This window comes from Gavia stellata, chromosome 23 (assembly GCF_030936135.1).
Source record: "Gavia stellata isolate bGavSte3 chromosome 23, bGavSte3.hap2, whole genome shotgun sequence".
NCBI classification, from domain to species: Eukaryota; Metazoa; Chordata; class Aves; order Gaviiformes; family Gaviidae; genus Gavia; species Gavia stellata.
This window is the reverse complement of record NC_082616.1, coordinates 13,057,638-13,072,458: the sequence shown is the minus strand read 5'-3', so window position 1 is coordinate 13,072,458 and position 14,821 is coordinate 13,057,638. Positions and strand designations below refer to the sequence as shown.

At 41.6% G+C, this 14,821-nt stretch overlaps 1 protein-coding gene across 1 annotated transcript; it reads right to left on the bottom strand.

Moving 5' to 3' along the window:
• Window positions 1-222: 222 nt before the first annotated feature.
• CRNKL1 (crooked neck pre-mRNA splicing factor 1) lies at window positions 223-12,789 on the bottom strand. Its single transcript, XM_059828513.1, has 14 exons — window positions 12,742-12,789; window positions 12,066-12,218; window positions 10,295-10,386; window positions 10,020-10,178; window positions 9,502-9,668; window positions 8,803-8,981; window positions 7,961-8,131; window positions 7,076-7,267; window positions 6,253-6,312; window positions 5,024-5,104; window positions 2,349-2,588; window positions 1,838-1,939; window positions 1,009-1,257; window positions 223-461 (listed from the first exon to the last, which is right to left on the bottom strand). Exons 1-14 carry the CDS (start codon window positions 12,787-12,789, stop codon window positions 294-296), a joined length of 2,061 nt encoding a protein of 686 aa, XP_059684496.1. The 3' UTR covers window positions 223-293.
• Window positions 12,790-14,821: the final 2,032 nt, after the last annotated feature.

Here is a 14,821-nt window from a genome sequence, read left to right as displayed (position 1 = left end):
TTCTAGGAGCCTTAGAACAGTGGGTCTTGTGCTAAAAACAAAGCTGCTATCCTGTTCTTCCAGTTCTCAGATCACTGGTAATAGTTGCAGACTCCTGCACTTACCCCATGACCTTTCCTTTTAATTGTTGGAAATAAACAGACTATTAAAGGGAATCAACTCCAGTATGGTGCTTTTTTTCCAAACAAAAAATGTCTTAAGTCAGTAATAGTAAAACTCTTCAAATACATTTATTTGTCACCAATGAAAATACTGTACAATACCCAAGAAAAGGGGTGGGGAAAGGCAATGTATTAAGACTGGCTTTCATCAATGTCTTTGTCTGGATCCATCTCTGCAGCTTCGCTCTCCTGTTGCTGTTTCTTCCAGAGTTTAGCCATAGCAAGTAGTTTGAGATTAGGCTGATTGGCAGTATCTTCTGGGAAAATATAATCATAGTATTCCTCCCAGCCAGCATCAGACTAGGGGAAAAAAAAATACCACAAAGCAAGTTCAATTTGCATATTAATGTTAGCTGTTAGAAGGTGCTTCTAACAAGCATACCAGTGAGATAAAATTAAAATCAATGTTTGTTAGACCATCCATAGCAGCTGAAACCAATGAGCTGAATGGGTCTAAGACAGTATTACTTCCACTGTGCATAACAAACAGGCAAATTTGATCAACAGCCTGGCTATAGTCTCCCAAACAAAGTTAAGGAACAAACATACCTGCATAGTACCACCTAAAGCTGTTTTGATTCTTCAATGGTAGGAGTTTAAAGTAAAGGTAGCTTGAGCATTTGGTATGAGTATTTCACTCTGAATCAACTGCCCACCTAGCCTGCTGAAGAGCAAGGAGCTCAGCAGCACATGTTCCAGGCCAATGCTTTTTTCCCCCCCCGATTACTGCAGTAAAACTGGTATGCAGTTATTGCATCCATCACAGCTGACTTTGTTTTGTGTACCAGACCCTGGCATAAAGCCACCAAGGATTCAAAGTGACTACTTGCATAATTCTTCCTCTTACCCCATCTTCAGCCTGCAGTTTTCTCCTCTTCTTTATTTTTTCAGGCATAAGTTTATCTATCCTCTCTTTAGTGGTATCAGTTCCAAACTCCTCTTCAAAGTTTCTCCAGGATTCCAGAAGCATGACTCTCTCCTCTTTCTCCTCGCAGTTTCGCATTGCTTTATTAGCCTCTTCATAAATCTGCCGGCATCTTGACAAACTCTCCTCCCTTCCTGCAGATAGCTCAAACTGTGCAAAGCTGATCCATACCTGTGGTGAAAGCAAATCCAAACCAAGCTGAAACCTGCACTCTGAAGTCTGATAACGAAGTGATAGTTTAAAAAAACAAAGCAGGCAAAAAAGCAAACATCAATGCACGTCTAAAGTACTTTTTCATAAGCAGATACCTAGAAACTTAATGGTTTTTCACGTGTGTGAGATTTGCCTCACTTTGGCAAGACAGAAAATTCATGTAAGCCATGTTGACAAATTTCTTGCGGTTGTTTCGGGTCATGATAAATCCGTCTGAATTTAAGTCAAACAACAGCACCAAACTACACTGGAAAAATCACAACTATTTTCTCCTTGCAATGTTTTTGCAACTAATATTCCTAAGCTACTCAGCAGGAAGAGGGCTGCTTGGAAACCTTCTGCAAAGCCGCCTTTCCTGTAAGATACGCCTGTTGTTTTAAGTAATTTAGAAATTTCTTTCCCCTTTTCATGGCACAGACATGGTATTGAACTTAGGTTCACTGTTGATTTGAAAAAGCCACACAAAGCAGTCAAGGGCTTCCATCCACCACAGATCGGATTCAAGACCCAATTCTGTGTTCTGGGTACCCATACATACCTTAACATGCTGTGTCCGCTGAAGTAATCTGCGGTAAAGATTTCTTGTTTTCTCATACTCCTCTTGCTCAATTTCAAAGTCAATGTAGGATTTCCAAAGAACCTGCAAAAGAAAAGTCTCTCATTATGTTCATAGGACACTGAGATAATGGGGAAAAAAAATTTAAAAAGGTAGAGCATGGATAAATGTGAGATTTCTCTAAAAAAGTTTCAGAGATCTGTGTATTTTTTGACTGTACAAGCTAGGATTACAACTAAGCTATATCAAATCTTGTGCACATAATCCATTTAGCTTACTCCTGTAAGCATGTTTCTCTCTCCATGTTTTATAATGGGTTTTATAGTCCTGTGTACCCTGCTAAGAAACAGATGCTAAATTAATGAGACACAGGCTAAGGCACTATGGTAATCAGTTCTGTTCAAGCTGGTAGATCATTTACATTTTAATTAGCCACACTATGTAATAAATACCTTAAAATGGTGCCAACTGTAAAGCTCATCTACCCCCTTACCTCTGGCATGTCTAGCCGGGGCTGCCCAATAGCCAACTCATATATTGCACGGGCTCTATCAATATCGCCAAGAATTGTCTCTAGTTCAGCAAATTTAATCCATGATGTGCAGTTTTCCGGTGCAAACTCCAAGAACTTTTCATACAGCTTTCGGCAACGATCAAATTCTCGCAATTGTAACTCCAATTCAATATAACCTTTAAACAGTTTGTTTTTTGGACATTTACCTATGGATGTCCCCTATTAAGCAAAAAAAAAAAACAAAACAAAAAACCAAAAGCAACTTAAAGACCTTGCAAGGAAAAAAACCCACTCTCTTTTCTAAACATCTATTCACTCTCCAGTACTTGAACTAAAATTCATTTTTGAGCAAAGTTTGTTTTTTAAGACTCTGGTCAGGGACAGTATGAAATCCAATCAATGTTTACAAAATGAGTGTGCATCAATAAACATCAACAAAAACTCTGAAAGTAGAAAACCTCCTAACTTGTTACACTTTTATGTAACGTGGATTCCCCACAAAGTATTACTTGAAACTCACCCTGGCTCATCAAATGAACACTTCATCTTGCATCTTGCAAAGCTGAAGAAAGCATAGTACCAGTCTGTACCAGGCAAGCAGTTCCCAAGTCTCTTATAAAACAAGTTATATCAAGAGAAACTGTCTCCTGGGCCACCTCTGTTATTCATCATCACATAAAGAATTGTCCATGCTCCCTGCCTGCTGACTTATGGTAATGGATAGATGGAGAATAATGTTTTAAAAAAATATTTCCTTTTTGATATCCTTCAGCATCTGAAGAAAAGTGTCTGTCCTAAGCCATGGTGCCAAGCTGAGAGAAAGTTTCTGATTCTTAATTAATCTCTTTTAAACCAAGAGTTAAGAATGGGCATATCTGAGACAGGTATGTAGTGAGCTTCACTCCTTGAGCCACTTCTGTAGACAAGTATTTATTAAGCACTGCAGTCTATGTTCCCTCAAGCTAATGTGAATTAAGTAACTTCAGATCAAATTTCCTTACTACAATTCTCCTGCACAATTTTCTTACACATTGATTATTTTGGTACTTATTAAAAATGGAGGAAATCATCAATTGGGAATATGAATTTGGTCACCACTATGGCCCTCCAGCTCTTCAAATGCCTTTTCTATTTCAAAATATTCTCAGTTCTTCCCCACATGCCCCCATCACTATTTTCTTAAGCAGCATAGGCTCCAGCTGATCTCCTGTCTCCAAGTCCCAGCATCTCTCAGACCCTAGGAAAACAAAGAATCCATACACCATCTGCAGCCAGTGGAAATAAGGCAGAGCAAGGTGCTGTCTGCATGCTGATGAGAGCTTCAGCATCAGGAGCTGGACCTTCTCTTCTGCATGTTGACAGTGTGGGACCCTCACCGCAGGACAGGAGCAAGGCTTCTTGCCAAAGAGGAGGTTCAAAGTCAAGTCATTGCAAAAGAAAGAAGGAAACTGCTTGCCAAATCTGGGTCCAGTCCAAAAAGGTATTATGGCTGCAGCAGCAAAATCTGGTTTCCAAAATAAGAAAAAGGTGACCTACTAAAAAAAGTCTGTCAAAGAAATTAAACAACAACAGGGAAAAAGACCAACAAAAGAGATGCCTAAAATAAACTGAGGAAACTTTATATTTCTAGATGGGCCAAAGCACCCTTTCCAGAATGTACCGTAACATTTACCCCTAAAAAAAAGGCAGCCAGAAGCAGGGTGCTAACTGGTGACTATGGTAATGTTGAGTGATGGTGTCTTAGGCCAAGCTAGAACAGCAGCACTCTTCAGGACAGATTATTGTCTTCTCCTGCAGAGAGACAGTTAAGAGTCCCACAAAGGACTTAATCCCTCCATTTTTTTTCTGGCCAAAGGCAGGAGCCCAGCTCAAGAGACAAAGCTTTACTAGCACATTGGGGCAAACTTGGTCCAGTGTCAACCACAGAAGGTCATTCACGTTTATGCTCTTATCGCTGCTGTGCCATGGGTTTGGTGTAAACCCCACCAGTTTCCTCTTTAAAGTCAAACCACTTCAACTGTTACCAACATTAGCTTTCTCTCAAAATTCCTAATGCTATCACTGAGCTTATTTAGAATTCTGAACCGAAGGGAAAGAAAGTTTTTCATTTCAAAAGGGTTTGCTGCCAAAATGTACTCCACTGTTCTCTGACACGCTGACACTCATACAGTGAATTTGCACAGAAGCTCATGAGCCTGCCCAAAGTCCCCATGATTGCTTCCATCAGCAACCTGGTAGCTGGGGCTCAAACACTCTGTTTAGGAGGTCTTGATTTCTTAGAGTCAAAACCTCCGATTTATTTAAAATGCTTTTTAAAACGCTATTGTTAGTACAAGTATCATTTAAACAAATCAGCAGCAGTTAAAAATTTCCAAGTGCACTAAGCTGATTTGGGTACTCTCGCATTCAGATGTGTGTTTTGTCAGCTGAAATGAGAAAGCTGCATTCATTTCTGCCTGTGCCTAATCCATCATATCAAGCTATGCTTCTTTTTAAATCATACATGACAGTAAATACTGGTCCCTGCAGACTTCTCGGATGCTTTATTTAAGTGGATTAAACCAGCAATTTAAAAAAAGACAATTTAAGATCTTTTAATACCATTCCCTTGTTACTATTAGTTAGTAAAGTCAATTATGGAATTAAAAGCTTACCAAAGCTCTTCTAGCAAGTGGAAGATTTTTCTGGCGTATTTCAAATTGTGCATACAGCAGCCATATTTTGGCAAACGTAAACTGAAACAAAAAGAACAACGTGATGCTTAGGCTAGAAGCTTAGTAAGGAATACCACATAAGTTCTTTAAAAAATAACCACTCTATCTATACAAGATGTTACTGCTACTGTAGTTAATCACATTTGATTTCAGCGTCTTCCTGCTGAAAAGTTGAGAGCTCATAACCCCAAAACAACCTCTATAAAACAGGACAATATACTCCATCATGGATGAAAGCAAAAATGGCCAAGACAGAAGTCTTCTCAAACAAAGAAAATGGGTCTTTAATCAATCGATTGGTAAAATATCAGCAATCACTGAATCAATTAACAGCTAATGAACTCTTAATTATTACAGGTTAATCCCAATCTACAGAGTTGATACTCAGATGACATGATTAATGACAAACTAGAAAAGGAACTACGTGAACTAAGATTTCTTGACATTCCAAGGCAATGCTGATTAATTGTTTTAAGGGTTTGGCCACGTGGCTATTTTAGTTAAAGCTCACTAGCGAAAAACCCACAAAACCAAAAAATCGGTCTTGAAGACCAACTGTAATGGGGAATACACACCTGAAAGATGGTTTATCAAATGCACCTACCTCAGCTGGGACCATGCAGACAATTAGAAACACTTGCTATAAAAGGCAGTAACCCCATATAACATAGAGCAACAAGTATTCTGCAGAACCTACAAGCAACTAGGCTGAGAAGGGCTATAAAAGGACCAGCTTGAGGAAGAAAACAAATAAGTAAGGAACAGATAAGAGCTCCTCCCTGCTGCTTAACAGTACTGGACTATCCTCTGATGGTGTTATTTCAGCTTCTTAGAGCATACTTAGTAATTTGAAAATACTAAAGAAATCCATACATTGCATCTGTATGAGGAAATCTGACATCAGTGTGTGGTCTGTTATTTCCCATTGATAATGCAAATCACAGCTATCTAATGCCTTAGCTTAGAAAAAACAACCTATCAATTTTGGAAGATAGACATTATGAGACACTGGAAGGGATATTTAAAATCCTGAGCAGAGTCTTCATGAATGTGCTCGTAGCCATGTGGAGCTGCTTAAACACCTGAACCTTGGGGGGAAAGAAAACTAAAGGATCTCATCTTGGGAATTTTAATCCGAGACTCAATACAAACTGCTGGAGGAGCCATACCTTCTTATGGGGAATGAGCTCGATACATGCCTGATAGACTTGTCTGGTTCGCTCTGCATCCTGTAAGAACACACAAAATTAAATACTTTGTTCACTGCTAAGATTACACTATATTTTGAATTGTGCAATAATTGCAAAACTGCAGCACAATATTTTTAAGACAAGTTGTTTACAGTCAGGTATACTTAAGGTATAAATGTACACATTTAGTGCACACAACTCGAAGATGGTAACTTCTGAGAATCAGAGTCATCTTTTCAAAACAAGATTCAATGCTATGAATTAGACAATAAAACCAGTTGCCCACTTTTTTTGGGGGGAAAAAAAAGGTGTTTTTTCCTTTAACAGACACTGAATAGGTATACTGCACTACAATTTTATGAAATAAAGAGCAGCTATAAAGTTACATGACTGATAACAGAAGAAATACACAGCCTCAAAGGGCCCCTATAGCAAGAATTTGACTGCTTCACAGAACAACTTGACAAACAGCTTTGTTAAATATAAAACTATTTCACAAGTTCAGGTAACAGCCTGGAACAGGAAATTCAGATGGGGCTAGAAAGACCTACTTCTGCTTTTATTATCAGTGTGTTTCTGGATGAATTGGGGTGAAACTGAAACATTTTTTCCCCATGCACGGGAGGGGAAAAATGAAGGTAAAAATCCCATACTTAAATAGCAAATCCTGCAGCTAGTTACACAAAACAAGTAAGATACAGTATTTTTAGTTCTCAGTTTTCTTATTAAAATATCTGTAGCTATTTAATATAAGGAAAATACTTGGGAAGGAAAGAAAAAAACCTGAGTTCTTACTACTTGCCTTTGCCTCCAGCTCTTCATATAATGCATAGTTAATCCAAAGATAGATGTATCTTTTCCAGTGTCTTTTCTCTTGAATTGGGGGAACATTGGCGATGGCTCTTTCATACACTTCTCGGACAGTCTCGGCATCTGTGTCACTTTCAACTAACCTCAGGTAGTCAAACCATGCGTCGTAGTTATGGGGATTTGCCTTCCAGAAAGATGGGAGCAGGGAAATGGGAAAGAAACTTCAGTAACTACAAGTAACAGACCCTGTTCCTTTACTTAAGTTTTTATTCATAATTTATCCTCAAAAATAGATCACTGGAATATTAATGAAAACTGTTAGTCTCAGGTATGCTTAAGCTAGAGCTTTTGGGTTAAAGTGCATTTATTTCTTTATTTTTATTTTACCTATAAACATTCTTTAAGTGGAGGCAAACAAACTGAATTGTGAGAAGGGAAGAGGGAATGATGAAATACGCAGTATTTGGTGAATAGGAGATAGGTGTGGCACACCTGTTTTCTCACAAAAAGGTATTTACACACAGGTGAGGTGTTCTGTAACAGTTACTGCATAGCAGAAGTGAAGTAGTAAGTTACAAGCTAAACTGCATTATCCCCTAAGATGACTGTGAAGGGTACCAAGCTCTGAGTTCAGTCAAAAACTCTGGCTCCACAACCTACATTAGAATGCAGAAACAAAATCACAGTGAAAGCAAGTATCATTCTCTCCCCATGGAGGAAATTCCACCTCCAAGAACAACTGCATTCTCTTGGTATTTTCTTGGACTGCGTATCAAGGGTAACATAAAACTCGTCAGCCTTCCTATCATGAGACACTCATGTACCTTAAGCAGAAGCTGGATGTACGATGAGCCCAGAGGATATTTGTAATACATACCTTCACTTCCTCTTCATACTGGAATCTTCTCTTGCTGACAATGATGTCTTCAATTCCCCTTCTGTCTCCAAACTTCTTCTCAAAGATGGTGTAATTCTTGAAGAGATTTTGAGCCTCCTGTTTTGGAATTCTATCCAAGGCGTACTTGTAGATCACCCTTACTCTTTCAAACTGAAAGTATTAAATATCATCTGAGTAAAATTTACAAAGCAGCTTCTGTCCTCCCTCACAATTTCTCAATGAGCTTTTGGCAATACTTAACAGAATACAGAATCACAGAATAGCTCAATGTAAATGACTGGTTTTAGGACAGGACTAACACAAATCTCCCTGAAGAGTAAACTTTGGAAAAAAAAAAAAACAAACCTGTAAATATCAAAACCCACAATCTCTTATTCATTTACAGGTTTGGAATATTTAAAATATGTTTCAGAGGTCATGGTTTTGGGTTCACAGAATGTTTTCCATTCCCTAATGGCCTGGGCACTTTAAAGAGACTGTCTGGGGAAAATAATATGGTTAATTCAGTTTTTTATCATGCAGGCCTACAACCTCTCAAAACTACAAATCTGAGGATATGTATTTCATCCAATGATGCTGTTCTCAGGCTTGGCAGGTTTGGTGACCACCTTTCTTAGAAAATATTTCCTTGATGTCACTGAAAGGCAAATAGAAGCTAAGCAAAAAATTCTCTCCTTAACTTTGACTGCAATAACAATATCTTGTAAGGTGCTGAAAAACACAAGTATCGCAGTGAATGTGAACTGGCCTTCAGTTTGATATTCAAGAAGAAATCTTGTGGTAGCAGTTATTAGTCTGATGTATTATCAAGAAGGTCTTACTTCTTTCTGGTTCTCCTCAAATTTTGCAAAAGCCACGTACAAGTGCTCATCCATATGCTCTTCTCCAAAGAACTCCACTGCCCTCTCGTATACCTTCCTTGCGTGAGCAAAATAACTGTGCTTCTCTTCAAAGCGGGCATACTTGATCCAGTTCTTAACATCAGGATGAACAATAACAAGTAGAGCTATGTTAAAGAAACAGTGGTGGTTGAATTGGACATTTCAAACTGCGTTCTTCCCAGTGACTACAGGGTCATGGACTATATGAAACAACTCCCAAGGATGGCATGTGCAAAAAACGCAACTGCGAAGAAGACACAAAACAGCTCTAAGCATGCAAAGGCTTTGTGCCTTACTGAGAACTTAAAGAAAATTTTAAAAGGGATAGAGATCAGGCAAGGGTCAGGGAGAAGTTTGAGGAGAAATCTGAAAAAAACAATGACAGCAAAAAAGCTGGAAGCAAGAGTGCTGTTAAATATACACTGTTGGGGCAGGATGTACATTCACTTAACTGAATTTGGAAGCATATACTAAACATGCTTTTAATACCTACTGCTGGCTTTCAGCATGGTGGCTTACTCCCAATAGACCACAGTAAAAAGGAGCACAGGGACATAGCTGGAGATAGAATAGATAAGAAAGAAATGAAGAATGCAGGCCTAAACTTGGGCAGGTATCACAGCGCACTAAAAAGGATATATCTCTCATAAATGGTACGTGCCCTGTCCACCTCCTTGTATCTTAGTTCGAAGTTAATGTAGGAATGCCAAGCTTGCTCCTCTGGTTGCCACTCCATCCAACGTTCAAACACCTGACGTGATCCAGCAACATTCCCCAACATCTCTTCCATGTAAGTATACTTATACCTCAGAAAACAAGATCAAGTTTTTACAGTCACATAGTAAACACACAAATTACAAGGATTTTTGAGCGTTTAATAAGAGCATTACTGAGATTTTTTCACCTATTCCCCACTTGGACCCCAAAAATGCCTATAGATACTGTTGTGACTGGAGGTATGCAGGCACACAAACATCCTTCTCTCCTAATACTCTTACCACTTGAAAAGTACAAAACTTAAGCCTTCCTTTTTTTTTTTCAGACTGGCCTAAAGACTTCAGAAACAGAAAAGAATGCACTTTTGCATGATACCAAAATAGAAAAATGACCTGTAGTCTTTGGGGGTAGAAGCAATGCTCCATTCTTTGCAAACGTACCAGAACTGGTTCACCCTGGGGAGGGTGGTAATGGCTCGATCCCAAATGTTTCGGGCATGATTAACCTGGCGGTTCTTCATTTCCATTTCTGCATATTTCAGCCAGAGTGTGACATTTCTGTAGTCTACATCTAAAGCACGCTCGTAAATGGAACGGGCTCTGGAAAGCAAAGAAAGTAAGTTGCGGATATAATGTGCCTCCAAGACTTCAATGGTGTTTGTCAATATGTGTCTTAAAAGGTGTGTAAGAGACATCTGCAGCTGCATCATAATTACCTCTGTATTTCTTTTAGGCTTTCCTCCCATTGTGCGTACTTTATCCAGTTACTGATTACAGTCCTGTTTTTTCTTATGTTATCTTCAAAAGTCTGAGGAGAAAATTATTTCTGTAAGAAATCCCACCGTGTAGACCAATCTTGTTATAAATGGCTTATGGAATACTATTATTATTAGAATGAATTCCAATTGTCTCACACCCATGCAGATGTAGTAACAAATCATACTCAACACAACATTGGCTAAAAATTGCATAACAGAGAAGCTAGAAGCCTAGATCATCATGCAGAATAGGACTAAACTCAAGTTCCTGCAACCTGATACCTGAAATACTGATGGAATAATAACTGACAGCACTAAAAATCTTGCTTTTTTTATCTCCTGCTTAATGTTTCAATAGCAACATTAGCTGGATGGATGGAATCTGGTCATTGCAGATAACCCTGGATATACGCGGAGGCACCAGCATGAGTTTGTTCACTTTGACTTGTATGTATCATTGCTCTAAATTTTTCTTTAAAGCAAGATGCCTTATTCTTATTACCTGGATTTAATATGCTGGCATCAAATGTGATAGACAAATTTCACTGCTGAGTGCAATGGTGAGGGCATCGTCAGTCTCATGTTTGGCTACTGTCAGGATCAATGCTATTGGTACTTAACATGTGGCTAAACATGGTTTAACACAGTTAACGTGGTGGCTCGTTACTGCCATTCATATGAGAAATGAAGAAAGATAACATCAAACATTGTTTTTGCAGTGCTGTGGTGTTGATCATCTGACTCCAGTTGCTCTGCATGTGCCTGAGTGAGGTACACCAGCATCCAGCACAGTAAGGCCCGACGTCTTCACGAGGAGTCCTAGCCACTATGGTAAGGAGGGAAATGAACACCCACTCAGGGCTGAGTACAGGGATGCTGCGTTGTGCTACAACAGTCACCAGTTCTGAACATAAGCATATATGCTTCAGGGAATTATAGCCCTAGTTTATGCTGTCTGTATCTAAAAAAATTACTGAGTGCTGAAAACATTTGAAGTTCCCTGTTAGGGATATGCTTGCTGATCCAAGACAGTGATTATCAAACGAAAAAGCAGAACAAAACCACAGATAAGTTTGCACAAGCAAAGCAGTTCTTTTAAATAAAGAAGAAAAAATTATACTTGAAATATCACCTACAAAATGGTCACTTTTTAAGACAATCATCAAACATAACCATGATTAGTGTAGAAAGTTGTGTTCTAAAGTGTGCTAAGTAATACCATAATTATACACTTGCAAACAGTTATTTTTTTAAACAGTGGAGGTGGAAAAACAGCAGCATTATTGTAAAGCTTGCTAATGTTCTGTCATGCTGACTGCCCAGATACTAGTGGTGATGAAGAAACTGCATCTAAACCATGTATGTAACTACCCTTGCAATGTTCTGAACATGGTCACAGAATCATTAAGGTTGGAAAAGACCTGCAAGACCATCAAGTCCAACCACCGACCTAACACCACCATGCCCACTAACATCTGCTCAGGTAAAACGCATTGTTGTACATGTGAGATGTTGTGTACTACCAAATTCTATGTTAAACAACACATGTCTAACTTACAATTTTTGCACAAAAGTAGCATTTTCTATGAAAACATTAGTTTTTAAGAATTGCTATTCATCTGCAAAATCCACAAGTAATACAGACTACATCTTGTTTGAGTTAAGACATAGTAAAACTTTAGTGCTTTATATGAGCATCAAGATTACAGTGGCTTTTTTTTTTCTTTACCTTCCTTTTCCGGAGTTTATAGTCATTGAGCTCTTCAACATCTGTGATCTTCTGTTGTGGAGGTGGTGGAAGAAGTTCAAGTTCTCTCTCCTTTGCTTCTCTTAAAAGCTGTTCTGCTGTGATCTGAACTTCTGCAGGTGCTTTATTTTTCACCTGTGAAGTACAGGAGCTTGATTCACATTTTCTTCTAACGCGAAACCGAAAAATCCCCCCATGATTAATTTACTCGGGTGGCTTCCTACGCTCAGTATTTACCGAAAAAGGATCCGGAGATGCCCCGAGGTCGACAGCGACCTCGTCGCCAGCACCAGTCCGAGCCCAGGCGGCTCCTGCCCGGGGCAGGAGAGGCACGACTCCCCCGGGCCGCGGGCAGGGGCGGTTACACAAGCGGAGGCGCCAGGGGCCGCAGCCGGAGCGGGCCACGGCGGCCGGCCGTGCTTCACGCCGCGTTTCGGCATCGCTGCCCGACCGTGAAGACTACCGGGCGCTTCACCCGCTTCCCGAAGGCCGCGGGGAGCGCCTCATCCCCTGGCCCGGCGGGGAGAGGCGGGGCCAGGCCGCTCCGGGGCGCCCGGCGCTGCTCCGAGGACCAGGGCCCGGCGAGGGCGGGCGCCCGTCGCCCCGACCACCCTTCCCACCCCCGGCCGCGGGCCCGCCGCCGCCTCCTCCCGAGCACCTTCGCCACTTTAGGGATCCGCTGCTTCCCGGCCGCCGTAGACGCCATCTTGCCGCCTCTCCGTTCTAGCCCCGCCCCGTCACCTCTGACCTCACGCAGCGCCGGCGCGCGTCGTTGCCGGAGTAACGGCGGCGCGACGCCGGCAGCGAGGCGGAGAGCGGAGTGGGGGCTGACTAGCCTGTCCGTCCGTCCGTCCGTCCCTGGCCGCGCCGCTCCGCTCCGCTCCGCCAGCGCCGGGGAAAGGGACTCCCCGCCGCAGCGGGAGGAAGGTGAGTGCCCGGCGCAGCCGGAGGTCCCGCACCCCCAAACGGTTCCCCCTGTCCCCAGACGGCGCCCCCTGGCGGCTCGGCGGGCGGGAGGCGGGGCGGGGCAGGGGCGGCCGTAGGAGCGGTTGGTCTCTCCTGCGGCGCGTGGGGGCCGTGCTGCCGACGGGTGGGCCGGGCGGTGCGGGGAACGTGGGCGCTGAGCTCCTCTCCTGCCCTAACTGCCCGTGCCGCTGTGGCTCCTGTCCGGGGAGAGAGCTCTGCCCGCCTCTCGGACCTAGCAGCCTCCCTTCGCGCCCCCTGAGCTCTAAAATCCGGGTCCGGCCGCGCTCCCCTCCGCCCTTCGGGGACGAGAATGGTGGGCGCGCCTCACCCCTGCTGCTGGGGCAGCCCCTTAATTCTCGGCCTGGGCGGCGATCAGGTGCCCTGTGGAAGCCCCCCGAGACGCACACCTATGGTGTGTACGCGTTTGGTGTGTTTTGAGTCAGAAACGGGGAAAACAGCCCACACGGGCATCTCGCGTGGGCTCAAAAAGAGTACTTGTTGAAGGAGGCAGAGAGGAGACTATGCTAAGTGCTGGTTCGGAAGAGGAATCGTTCTTTATCTGCTTGTTTTGCCAAGTCTCTCGTCTATGGTATGCTGCTTTCATAGTAGCAGTACAGGAGTTGCTGTAGGAACAGCGCATTTTCTTATGAAAACGGCACATTGTTAATGTGTAAATGCTGCTTTCTGTCAGTCATGGTTACATGAGTGCTTAGGGCCTCAAGCGGAGCTAGTGCAGAAGGGGGTGATATGTTTTCAATGCATTAAGTTAAACAATTGAATATGGAAATGTGGCAAACTGTTTTCCTCAGCTGAAGTAATCTACTGCTAGACTTGTTTGTTAATGACACTTTAAAATTCCTGTTTATTTTGATATATGGAGTTGACATTAATAAAAAATAACCAACTATTTTAGTGGTCTCGCAGTTTGCAGTTACTTAATGACATGTATAAGTGAATTACGTGGCCATTTTCTTTGCTCATTTTAAAAATCACCTGTCATTTAACCCTGGGTATAGTTGCCTTCCACTTCACTAGGAAGAATAAATGTATCTTACAACTTAAGATGTTTGAGAAGTTGCTTACACAAGCTAGTATTTTTTTCCTTGTAGATGTTATTGTTATACTCGGTAATAAGTACACTCTAGCCTAGCTAGCTCTTTCTACAGAACCACAATTCTCTTTACTAAGCGCGCGCGTTAAAACCTGCAGAGGACATTTTGTCTCAGGTTGGTGCTGGGACCTCTTTGCAAACTTACATTTTCATGACTGAGACTTGTGGTGTCACCTATAACAATATCTTGACTGTGTGTGAAGGATGTAGCTGTACATGTGACTGACTTTGTAGTTAAAAGGTACAAAATTTAGGGTTTCCTTTGTTATCCCACTTTAGTTGGGATCCGTGGGGCCTAATAATTGGGCATCACATCTGGGTTTGGAGCCAATGTTAGAAATGGCTATTGTGTTTGGTAGATTGGTAAAAGTGTTCTGCTAGTCTAGCTATGTTAGTTATTTAGACTTTTTTAGAGTTAGTAATGCTATATTTTGCACAAGTGTATTTAAGAAATTGCAGAAAGTTGTTGTGTTTGGTCAATTTGGTTTACATGCCTAAGTCTTCATTGTATTACAACAGTCTACAATATTGAGGAGCAACACAGCTGAAAGATAAATGAACTGTTAGTTGATAGTCACAGATGGTCTGAATGCCTGTTGCCCCTGTATGTTCTGAAGTTGCTAGACATGACAATAAATCACTTGGACCTGGCAAATTCTGT